At 46.2% G+C, this 12,821-nt stretch overlaps 1 protein-coding gene across 1 annotated transcript in view; it reads right to left on the bottom strand.

Moving 5' to 3' along the window:
* The window catches only part of DGKB (diacylglycerol kinase beta), a 905,602-nt gene that overhangs the window by 450,138 nt on the left and 442,643 nt on the right, over nt 1–12,821 (bottom strand). The window contains exon 15 of the mRNA XM_082259056.1: nt 8,329–8,445. Within this exon, the coding sequence (XP_082115182.1) occupies nt 8,329–8,445 (117 nt within the window). The remainder of the gene's footprint in view (nt 1–8,328; nt 8,446–12,821) is intronic.

Raw genomic sequence — 12,821 nt, 5'->3', positions numbered from 1 at the left:
TCTAACGCCGCATCACATACAAACTGTAACCCCTGTATCATTTGTTCCAACAAATCTGATACCGCCTGAGGGACTTCTTCTAAGTCCCGGCGTAACCACTTGGTCCATTCAGTTACAGCCTGCGAAACCAGACCAATAGCAATTATTGGTCTGAAAGCTGATCCAATCAAGGAAAACATGGTGCGAGACATAGCTTCTATCTTGCGATCCACTGGATCTTTAAAAGACGGAGCGTCTTCTAAAGGAATAACCGTGGCTTTATTCAATCTAGCAATAGGTGAATCCACCACAGGTGGTTCTGTCCATTTCTTAATCAGGGTTTCCTCAAACGGATAACGCCTGTCAATGCGTTTAGAAATATTAAAAGTGCGTTTTGGCAGACGCCATTCTTCTTCGATTGGATTGCCAAAACATTTGGGCAATGGAAAAACCTTCGCCACTTTGATGCGCTTTTTAGTCCCAAAAGGGATCTCAGTTTCAGCTATTTCTGATGGAATACCCTGTAACCTTAAAGTCTCTTGAACAGATACAATGAGTGCGTTTACCAACGCTTCCTCTCGGGCTATGGCGGATGCCGAAACATCCTCCTCACTGTCTGAAGAGACAGGACCCGAGACACCAATACCAGATGAAGTACCTGCAACTGCAGAAATAGGCTCAGAGTCTGAATCCGAGGTTTCAGATAATAAGGGGTTAGGCGGGGGTCGCTTTCTTGCGCCCTGTCCCTGACAAGCCACTTCCACCCGGGACACAAAAGTTTCCATAATAGCTGACAAAGATTCAATTGTCAATGGGGTGCTGGAGGATCCCGCAGACCCCTCGAGGGGATCCGGAGGAGATACATGAGTGGCAGGGTCCATGTTAATACAGGACACCTTTGCCAGCAAAAACAAAAAAACTTTTTCTTTTTTTTTTTTGTGTGTCTCCCCCTAGCGCAATAGCGCCCCTCAGAGTACCTGCTTCTCGATCCCAGAGAGAGAGAGAGGGACCCCCAAGGCTCACCAACCGATGCAGTGCAGTTTCCAACAAACTGCAGTCAGCGTCTGTCTTACACAGACTGGAAGGAGCTGTTTGCTTTTTCCCGGGCAGAAGGCGTGGCTCCGCCCCCTCTGTACGCCTTCCGGCGTTCCCAGCCCTCCACGAGGTAGCTGGGCTCACAAAACATGGCCGCCCCCATAGAAGAGACATAAGACTCCAAAAACATGGCGGCCGGCGTGACCTGAGGACATACATGCATTCGGTCTACGGCAAAATGGCGGCGGACCGCCGATATCGTCTTCCCAGCACATCCACCTGCACTCTGCTAAGAGGTGACATATGGATCTACAGAGATACACTGCACATAAGGTAGGATTATACCTCCTATGTCTGCTGTAATGTTACAGTCTGCTGGGTAGAGTGTTAGCTCTTGAACCAAGTCCACTTCCCACAAACACATGCTGTATTACAAGGGGGACTTGTAGGTATCAGATATATACTGACCACATATGGAGGGGCCCATAATATATACTGCCTCATAATGAGGAAAAAAGGGAACGTTTACTCACCATACCGAACCGACAGGCACCCTCTCTTCACAATACCCTCTCCACCGGGGTGGGGGTTTGTGGACGCCTCGACTCTCTGGTACCTGGCGTCCAAGCGAGCTTTTAACTCGCAAAGTCAGTCCCTTTACTGGGACTCCGTCGCGGCCGACTCAGCGCACTGGTCTGCACGCGCTCTTAGGCAGAAACCGGGGTGACCACTGGATCTCAACATCCAGCCCGTCGCCCGGCCCCGCATACTTACTTGAATATGTCGCGGCCGACCAAGCGCAATGCCATGGTCTGCACGCGCTCGTAGGCCGGCTGGGGTGACCACAAGTGTCGCCCAGTCCGGCATTTTTGCTTGAAGATCTCACAGGAAAAAACACTGGAGAAAACTACCTAAAAAATGTCTTTTTCTTAAAGAAAAAAAGTCTTGCCAGGACCAAAAGATCCCAGCAAGGAACTTAGGTCCTTACTCCTGACTAGACAGAAAAAAACTGATTCCCTGTAGCAGAGAGAGGGAGGATATACCCTCAGGGACTGCCCCCTAGGGTGGAGCCAGAACGTTTTGTCATTCTGCCTAGTCCTACTCCTGCGGAGACAACATAACCCAGCTCTTGAGAATCAAGAAGACTACGTCTGTCAATGAGCGATAGAGAAAAGTGTCACTTAGTGTCAGATTTGTCTGCCGCAATGTCACAGACCCGCTACAAATCGCTGATCATTGTATTAGTGTCACTGGTCCCCCAAAAATTTCACTTTGGGGGTTATTTACTAAAGGCATATCCACTGTGCACTGAAAGTGCACTGCAAGTGCACTTGGAAGTGCAGTCGCTGTAAATCTGAGGGGGGCATGCAAGGAAAATAAAAAACAGCATTTTGGCTTGCACATGATTGGATGATAGAAATCAGCAGAGCTTCCTCTCATTTCAGATCTTCCCCTCAGATCTACAGAGACTGCACTTTTAAGTGCACTTGTAGTGCATAGTGGATTTGCCTTTAGTAAATCAACCTCTTAGTGTCAAATTTGTCTGCCGCAATGTCGCAGACCCGCTAAAAATCGCTGATCACTGTATTAGTGTCACTGGTCCTCAGAAAGTGTCACTATGGGGGAGATTTACTAAAACTGGTGCACACAGAATCTGGTGCGGCTGTGCAGAATAACCAATCAGCTGCTAACTTCAGTGCATTCAATTAAGCTTTGACAACAAAACCTGGAAGCTGATTGGTTACTATGCACAGCTGCACCAGATTCTGTGTGCACCAGTTTTAGTATGCCTCGTACACATGCAACGATTGTTGGCCGACCGATCGGCCGTCTTTTGTCCAGTGTTGTTGTGTTGGTTGAAATGTGCTCTAGACTGCACACAAATTTTTTCGGCCAACAACAACCAACTTCAGAAGTGATGTCATGTGATGGTTAACTTTCCGTGTGTTTTTTCTTCTCTGAGCATGCCCAGTCTTGCTCATCAGATTTTTGTCTGACGAAATCTGTACTGACTGACGAACAATCGGCCGTTCTGTTGACGGCCAACAAAAATTTTATAGCATGCACACCAGATTTTGTTCGGCCGAAAAGTCTCAGTCGGTAATCAGAAGCATCATACTAACAAGCCGACAATCGGCCGATCGGACGTTGGCCGAAAATTCACGGGCCAACAATCGTTGCGTGTGTATGAGGCTTTAGTGTCAGATTTGTCTGCCGCAATGTTGCAGACCTGCTAAAAATCGCTGATCCCGGTGCCAGTGGGTTAAAAAACGATAAATAGCCTATTCACTTTGCATAAGAATTTTTATGTTAGCTTAGTTCACAAGGTGAAGCTCTGTATGTTGACTTGGCATGTTTTTTTTTTAATGCCCCTTGCATGTGATTGGGTATTCTTTGCAATGTGAATTTTCACCATATTCGCTAAGCTAAAGAAAAGTGATCATGATCTTCTCCTTTAGTAAATTGAATCATATTACTCTACAACCCTAATACAAAGGTCTTTAAATTGTGGCTTTCTTTTTGCAGACCTATTTTCAAAATGTTTGGCTTAGGAAACACTTTGGGATTCTTTACATCTTTACTTTGCATAGAGGGTTAATTTCAGTGCTGGCCGGAATGACCAGAAGCCTCGAGGGCAAAAAAACGACACTGCTAAGACAGGTGGACAGACGCCAGCTCTTCTTGATTGGAAACAATACTGGGGTACAAACTCAATGATGACAGCAATCTCAGCAATGCTACATTGCTGGAGTTGCGTCATCTTCACATGCACACAGGTTTGCCTTAACCTCCCTGGCGGTATGATTCTTTTGGATTTTAGGTGCTGAAAGCGGTACCATTATTTTGCATGTAATTCTTGTGAATGAGCAGCCCAAACCAACTGTATATATATATATATATATATATATACCGTATTTATCGGCGTATAACACGCGCCGGCATATAACACGCACCTCAATAACCAAAATAAACAGCTTTGAACTCAGAACATTTTTTTTTTTTAAATCAAATGACATCTCACCAGTGCCCATGAATGCATCCTCATCAGCAGTGTCCAGCAATGAATCTTCATCAGCAATGTCCATATATGCAGCCCATAAGCAGTGTCCATACATGCAGTGTCCATATATGCAGCCTATCAGCAGTGTCCATACATGCAGTGTCCATATATGCAGCCTATCAGCAGTGTCCATACATGCAGTGTCCATATATGCAGCCTATCAGCAGTGTCCATACATGCAGTGCCCATATATGCAGCCTATCAGCAGTGTCCATACATGCAGTGCCCATATATGCAGCTTATCAGAAGTGTCCATACATGCAGTGCCCATATATGCAGGCCATCAGCAGTGTCCATATATGCAGGGTCCATATATGCAGGGTCGCAAGCGCAGTGTTCAAATATGCAGCCTCGCAACCGCCATTGGAACAGTCCGAATAGGTTTTAAAAATGGGCGGGAAGCAGCGCCGAGAGCAGAAGGGGCGGTCCGGGCCGAGGAGAAGGAAGGACGAGCTGTCATAAGAGCAGAAGGGGGCGGGTCGGGCCTGGCCGAGGAGAAGAGAGAACGAGCGAGCGCAGTCATCGGAAGTCCCGCCTCCTCTGCCGAGACGTGTGACGTCTGTCATAGGAGGGACTTCCGATGACTGCGCTCGCTCGTTCTCTCTTCTCCTCGGCCAGGCCCGCCCCCTTCTGCTCTAATGACAGCTCGTCCTTCCTTCTCCTCGGCCCGACCCGCCCCCTTCTGCTCTAATGACAGCTCGTCATTCCTTCTCTGCCCGGCCCGCCCCTTCTGCTCTCGGCGATGTTTCCTGGCACTTTTTTATTTAATATCGGCGTATAACACGCACTGCTGCTTTTTCCTCCATTTTTAGGAGGAAAAAGTGCGTGTTATACGCCGATAAATACGGTATATATATATAATGTATACAGTTGGTTTGGGCTGCTCATTCACAATAATTAGGTATATATATATATATATATATATATATATATATATATATATATATATATATATGTATGTATATGTATATATATATATACATACATATACATATATATATATATATATATACATATATATATATATATATATATATATATATATATATATATATATATATATATATATATATATACATATATATATATATATATATATATATATATACATAAAAAGTACAGTAAAACTGCAGGAAAGTTTTACTTTATTTTGAATGGTATCAGTGTGTTTGGTGTGTTTTTACATTTGAATTTGCCGCCGATTCCACCCCCCTGCGAATGTTACGTCGCAGGAGATGGAAGCCGGGGCACGGAGAGGATCGGGAGGAAGATCCTCCGCCAGACACCGCCGGGACACATCACTGGATCCCGGTGACAAGGTAAGAAACCTCTCTTACAGGATCCAGCGATGCTTCTGGCGGTACCCCGTGTGTGGCTCGGGGTTACCGCTTTTGGCTCTGAAATTTAACCCCGAGCCACACTCGGGAATACTGCTAAGAAGGTTAAGAGCCTAACTAATAGGGCCTCCTTCTGTCCCTGGCCACCTAGCAGTCACACGGGCGTCCATAGCTAATGGTATGCTACTAGCAGCAGACTCTTGGCAGCCCAGCAGCCTATAATGTAATCACACTACATGGTTTACTAGAAACCAACTGAAACCAACTATTCAGTCTGTGTTGTGATCTCCTAGCATCACGCTAGTGTGCACCGGCACTGAAGATGAATTACTTCATAGTACAAGTAGCTAGAGAGGCCAAGTATGTCTTGTCCGCCGCCTTTTTACTGTGGCAGGGTGGCTCTCCTGCGCAAACCGACGTATGTCTACATCAGTCGCGCATGGGAAGCTAGGGGGTGAGCACGTGCCGACAGCAGCGTGCTCCCACCCCCACTCGGCAGCGGAGAAGTCGATGCATGTGTCAGGCGGCTCCGATTGCTGCCTGCCACCTGCGATCGCTCCCCGCTGAGAGAGAAGGACGGTCAGCTGTTGTAAACACAGCTAACCGTTCTTCTCTCTGGAATGATCACAGAGCGCCTGTGATCCTGCTATATAGGATCACATGTCTCTGTGATTATTTCACAAGCCCCGCCCCCCCCACAGTTAGAATCACTCCCCTAGGCTCACATTTAACCCCTTGATCACACACTAGGTTAACCCCTTCCCTGCCAGTGTCATTATTACAGTAACAGTGCAAATTTTTAGCACTGATTACTGTAGTAATGTCATTGGTCCCCCCAAAAGTGTCAGAAAATGTCAGTCAGGGGTCCGATCTTTCTACACGATTACTATTTGAAGGTCTGATTTTATCTGCTATATTGTAAGCGTTTTTAATCCTATAATAAACACCTTGTATCGTTTTGGTCCTGCCCTAAGATTTCCTTGTTTTGGGATCACCTTTTGGCTTTCATCACTGATGTCACCCGTTTCACTGTTCCAAAGGACCCCTTGCTCCTTCTTTTCGGATATTGGGACAAACGCCTACAAAAATGGTCAGGCACATCCCCCTCTCCACACCGCCTGTGGATCCTTACGTGTCTTATAGTGGCGAGGAGGACAATCCTGGCCCAATGGATTTCTACTACGCCTCCCTCAATATCCCGAGTACAATCGGAGCTTACCACTCTTCTATCCCTAGATCGTCTCAACACAGATTTTACATCGCACACCTCCCGGAAGTCCTTCTACCAAAAATGGTCCAGTTTTCTACACCACTTTGAGGTCACCCCCCCTACTCGACCGGTCATTGAGTTCTGACCCTGCAAACCCCCTATGCCCCCTTTCCTGCCGAGTCTCTCCCTTGTATGCTAAATGATATACGTCTTTTGGTTATTCATCAATTGAGATAACTGGAGAAGATATACCCATGTGTCATTCGTGGATTGCCTTTTCCTTTTGATGTTGGATTATTTCATAATATCTCTAGTACTTTGGAAAGTCAAGTTACATATCGGTATCAACCTTCTTTCCCTATATAGCTGATGTGGATACACAACTGCCTGTATTGACCCATTAGGAATAACCCAAACTGGGTCCACCATTTCTTGTAAGTCCCCTAGATGTTGGTGGTGGCTGATCTACTCACGCTTTTCCTATACCACTAATATCTATTACCTGGATCTGCACTGTTGAAGATTCACATTTTCATTACTGACTTTTTGATACATGGTCACTTTGTTATAAGTTTAGTTCACATTAACCGCTTGCCGACCGCCGCACGACTATTTACTGCGGCGGTCAGCCCCTCACAGGCAGAACGACGTAGTACTACGTCGCTAGCCTGTGAGGGTCTCAGGAGCGAGCGCGTGCCGCCGGAGGCGCGCTCCCCCGTGGTCACGGACCCCCCCGCGCGTGTGACCGGCGGACCCGATCGTCCGCCGGTCACTCGCGATCGTCGGTGGAGAGGGAGAAAGGCAGGCGGCTAATATAAACAAGCCGCCTGTCATTCTCCCCTGTGTAGGAATGGTGATCATACAGTTCTACTATGTAGGACCGTTGATCACTGTTCCTACACCTCAAGCCACAGCCAATCACAGTTAGAATCACGCCCCTAGGGACACACATAACCCCTCCCTCTCAAAAAAAGTTAACCCCTTCACTGCCATGGTAATTTTACAGTAACAGTGCATATTTATAGCACTGATTACTGTAGTAATGTCACTGGTAACCCCAAAAGTGTCAAAAATGTCAGTCAAGGGTCCGATCTGTCCGCCGCAATGTCGCAGTAACGCAAAAAAAAGATCGCCGCCATTACGCGTTAAAAAAAAAACAACAAAAATGACAAAAATCTTTCCCTTTGTTAGTAAACGCGATAACTTTTGCGCAAACCAATCAAAAGACGCTTTTTGCATAAAACAAATTGGCTGAAAATGTTAAAAAATTTAGATTTTTACATTTTTTTGGGGGGAATTTTATATAAAAAAATGTGAAAACTATTTTTATTTTTGCAAAATTGACGCTCTTTTTTTGTTTATAGCGCATGATCAAAAAATCGCACAGGTGATCAAATACCACCAAAAGAAAGCTCTGTTTGTGGGAAAAAAAGGACGTCAAATTCGTTTAGGTACGGCGTCGCACGACTGCGCAAATGTCCGTTAAAGTCACCCAGTGCCGAATCGCAAAATACCCCCTGGTCAGGAAGGGGGTAAAATCTTCCGGGGCTTAAGTGGTTAATTACCATGTTTATTATAATGTTTATATATTATTCACATTTCTTAGTACTGCATTTTTTTTTTTTTTTATAAATTTTGAATAGATAAAAGTATTGCAACATTTTTGCAGCAAGATCTCAAGAAATCCAAAAAGGCCATTTTCAAACCTGAAGACCTTGTCCATCCACAGTGACCGAGTTCGCTCTCTGCATCTTCGTCCTTTCAGCTGATTTGTTACCCTGCTGTGCGCAGTTCTTTTCTCTCTTCACTGTTGACTGTCTCTCCTTTAAATAATAAAACATGCACAGATTTGCAATGAATGTTTGTTTAGTGTCAGCGAGAAAAAGTAAATCACAGTTTTTTTCTTTTTTACATTGTATTATATCGCATTTTAATGACATGCAGTCTAATCCTTAAATATTTAATTTCAGATCCTACTGGCTAGAGTCTACCATACTTACTTCTTTCCATAGACTGCAATGTCTTCTAAAAATGCTCCCTTCCCCAACCCACAATCCTGTTGCTTTGTAGCACCAAGTCTAATAGGATGTTTTCCCAGTGACTGAGAGGTGTGGAGAATATTTTAACGGTAATATAGATACTAATGAATGAAACACACATTTCTGGCATCTTTGGCCATTAGCAGTCTCCAGCAAGTACTGTCTTTCCATATTTCAGATAAGCAGTTCTCAACAGGGGTGCCAAGGCACCCTAAGGTACTGTTTGAGTCACCCCGGGTGCTGTAAGCACAGGAACGAGTTTTCCCTTGATTAGCGTCATGAGTTGCTATGGGGTGGGTAGTGATGTTTTTTTAGTTTTTTGCTGCCCTAGGCAGCACTAAACCTCCCCCCCCCCACCCAATCAAATTTGTCCCACCCCATCCGCGTTAAAATTGCACACACCTGTGCAATGGCGATAAACCACCTAAATGTTTCTATCCATAGATGATGCCTTTACAGGTTACCACTTTAGATTTACACAGGAGGTCTGGTGCTAGAATTACTGCCCATGATCTGATGTTCGTGGTGATACCTCACATGTGTGGGATGATCGCTGTTTGCATGCGTGCTGGACTGACATGCACGTTGGCCCTTCAGTGCGAGTACAGGAGGATGGGGGCATTTTATTTATTTATTTATTTTTTTACACTGTTGCTTTCATTTTTTTTCTTTTAATCACTTTTATTGCTGTCACAAGGAATGTAAAAATCCTTGTGACATCAATAGGCATGTGACAGGTACTCTTTATGGAGATATCTGGGGTCTATTAGACCCCAAATACCTCCTCTGCCCTTAAAAGTATTCACATAATCAAGATCAGTGTTCTTGAATGCTTAAGATTTTTAAAAATGGCGCCAATGGTTTCTGAGTAAACTGGAAGTGATGTCATGACGGTTTTCTGTAATGAACAGCCAATCAAAGCGGGCTTTGCTTGGCTCTCTGGTGGAAAGGGAGAGCCCGAGAGAGCCGCAGAAGGTGGCGGGAGGGAGGGGACTTTCACTCCCGCTGCTTGTAATAGCAATTGAAAGGCTGGTAAGCTTCTCTGATTGCTATTTCAAGACAGGCTACCGCCGGCTCTAAAAACTATACCAGGGTGATGCCTGAAGCTCCATATCATCTCGGTACAGGTGCTGTCCCCCTCAAAAATGCTGCCCTAGGCAAACGCCTTGTTTGTGTCAAGGTAGATATGCCCCTAGGCGTGGGTGGGCTACCCGCCAGTACTATAACAACCAATGATACTCTAGGGCAGGATGTGCACCTCCACCTTACATCAGAGACCTCCATCCTTTCCATTAACCCCCCCTTCCTTGCATCCCAGTCCCCTTCACAGCCCCCCTTACTTGCACTTCAGTTCCCTTCACAGCCCCCCTCCGTGGTTCCCAGTCCCCTTCATAGCCCCCCTCTTTGCACTCTAGTCCCCTTTACAGCCCTCCTTTACTGTCATCCCAGTCCCCTTCACAGTCCCCCCTTCCTTGCACATCAGTCACCTTTACATCATCCCCTTACTTGCATTGCAGTCTTCTTCACAGCCCCCTCTTCTGGTATCCCAGTCCCCTTCAAAGCTCCTTCTCCTTGTATCCCAGTACCCTTCACAGCCTCCCTTCCTTGTACCCCAGCCCCCTTTACAGCTTCTCTTTACTTGTACCCCAGACCACTTCACAGCCCCCTTCCTTGCACCCCAGTCCACATCAAAGTTGTCCCTTCCTTGCATCCCAGTCCCCTTTACAGCCTCACCTTCCTTGCATCTCGTCCCCTTCATAGCTTCTCCCCCTCCTTACTTGCCCCCTAGTCCCTTTCACAGCCCCTTCAAATTGTGTCCCAGTACCCCTCACAGCCCCCCTTTACTTGTATCTCAATTCCCTTCACAGCCCCCCTCTTTGAATCCTAGACCCCTTCACAGACCCCCTTCCTAGTACCCATGTTCCCTCTACAGTCGCACTTTACATACATCTCAGACCCCCCCTTACTTGCATCTCAGTCCCCTTTACATTCACCCCCTCCTTGTATCCCATTCCCCTTCACAGCCCCCCTTACTTGCACCTCAGTTCCCTTCACAGCCCCCCTCCGTGGTTCCCAGTCCCCTTCATAGCCCCCCTCTTTGCACTCTAGTCCCCTTTACAGCCCTCCTTTACTGTCATCCCAGTCCCCTTCACAGTCCCCCCCTTCCTTGCACATCAGTCACCTTTACATCATTCCCTTACTTGCATCGCAGTCTTCTTCACAGCCCCCTCTTCTGGTATCCCAGTCCCCTTCAAAGCTCCTTCTCCTTGTATCCCAGTACCCTTCACAGCCTCCCTTCCTTGTACCCCAGCCCCCTTTACAGCTTCTATTTACTTGTACCCCAGTCCACTTCACAGCCCCCTTCCTTGCACCCCAGTCCACATCAAAGTTGCCCCTTCCTTGCATCCCAGTCCCCTTTACAGCTTCACCTTCCTTGCATCTCGTCCCCTTCATAGCTTCTCCCCCTCCTTACTTGCCCCCTTAGTCCCTTTCACAGCCCCTTCAAATTGTGTCCCAGTACCCCTCACAGCCCCCCTTTACTTGTATCTCAATTCCCTTCACAGCCCCCCTCTTTGAATCCTAGACCCCTTCACAGACCCCCTTCCTAGTACCCATGTCCCCTCTACAGTCGCACTTTGCATACATCTCAGACCCCCCCTTACTTGCATCTCAGTCCCCTTTACATTCCCCCCCTCCTTGTATCCCAGTCCACTTCACAGCCCCCCATCATAGGACCCCAGTCCCCTTTACAGCACCCACTTTACTTGCATCTCAGCCCCCCCCCCCCCTTACTTGCAGTCCAGTCCCTTTCAAACTCAAACTTCAATACTGGTCCACATTACAGCTCCACTTCCTTCCTTGCAATCCTACGTTACATAGCAGGTAGAAGGCAGAAGGAAGAAGGTACAGCATGTTTGACAGAGGTTGGGACATGCTTTTTATGTTAACAGGTAGGTGATTTGCTGTTAGAACTGCCCCACATCTCAGCAATAAATTGTCAGCTTGTTTACTTGAAAAGCATGCCCCACCCTCTTTTCGGTCATGCCAAGCCTTCTACCTTCAATCTGATATGGATGAATGCTGTGGCGGCGGCGGCGGCTGCGGGAGAAGGAAGCTTCAGCCGGGGAAGGATACCCAGGCTGCAAAGTGGTGAAGCCGCGGTCCAGACAGGACTGCTCTGCAGGCCGTTTTCGGACCATGGTCCGCCATTTAGTGATGCCTGGTGTAGGGGAAGGTAGGTATGAATCTATAGATATTAACTCGACTAGGTATTTTGTTCAGCCAGTTTCCTAATCCATAGTTGAGGGAAGTGGAAACATAGCGCTGGATCCATGAAGTTATCCCATTGGTATTGCTGTCTTAACCACTTGACCTCTAGAAGATGTAACCCCTTCATGACCAGGCCATTTTTTGCTTTTTGACACTGCGTTACTTTGTTACTTTAACTGACAATTAGGTGGTCATGCAACACTGTACTTATTTTTTGCACTATAACCGAAAAAGAAAAAAAACATTAAAAAAAAAATCCATACTTTTTACTTTATGCAATAAAACATATCCAATAAAAACATTTTAAAAAATAAAATTTCTTCATAAATTTAGGCCAATATTTCTTCTTCTACATATTTGAATGATTTGCGTGAACATTTTGGCATCTATAAACAATGGTATATACAGTACATACTAGAATGTTTACTTTTTTTTTATACTAGTAATGGCGGTGATCAGCGACTTATAGCAGGACTGTGATAGTATGGCAGGCAGTCTGATACTAAATGACACTTTTGACACTTTGTGGGAACCAGTTTCACTAATACAGTGATCAGTGCTAAAAATATGCACTGCCACTGTACTAATAACACTGGCTGAGAAGGGGTTAACATCTAGGGCAATCAAAGGGTAAATGTGTGCCTAACAGTGCTTGGTGGATTCACTGTGTGTTGTTTTTACTAGGGGATGTGCTGGTTTTTATCTCCTGCTTTGCAGGGAAACAAAAACAGGCACATCCCTGCTGGCAGGACAGAGCTCTGTATTGTATAACTTCACAGAGCTCTGTCCTGTCATCCTCTTCTCTAATTAGTGGGTGCCGGCAGTCAACCATTGGCTGGGACCAATGATCAGCTTGTTCCGTGACTAATCACAGGACAGTCGGCGCGGCG

The sequence above is a fragment of the Pelophylax lessonae genome (assembly GCF_965119305.1).
Source record: "Pelophylax lessonae genome assembly, chromosome: 5".
NCBI lineage: Eukaryota > Metazoa > Chordata > Amphibia > Anura > Ranidae > Pelophylax > Pelophylax lessonae.
Note: the sequence above shows the minus strand (reverse complement) of the source record. Positions and strands in the feature narration are given on the sequence as shown.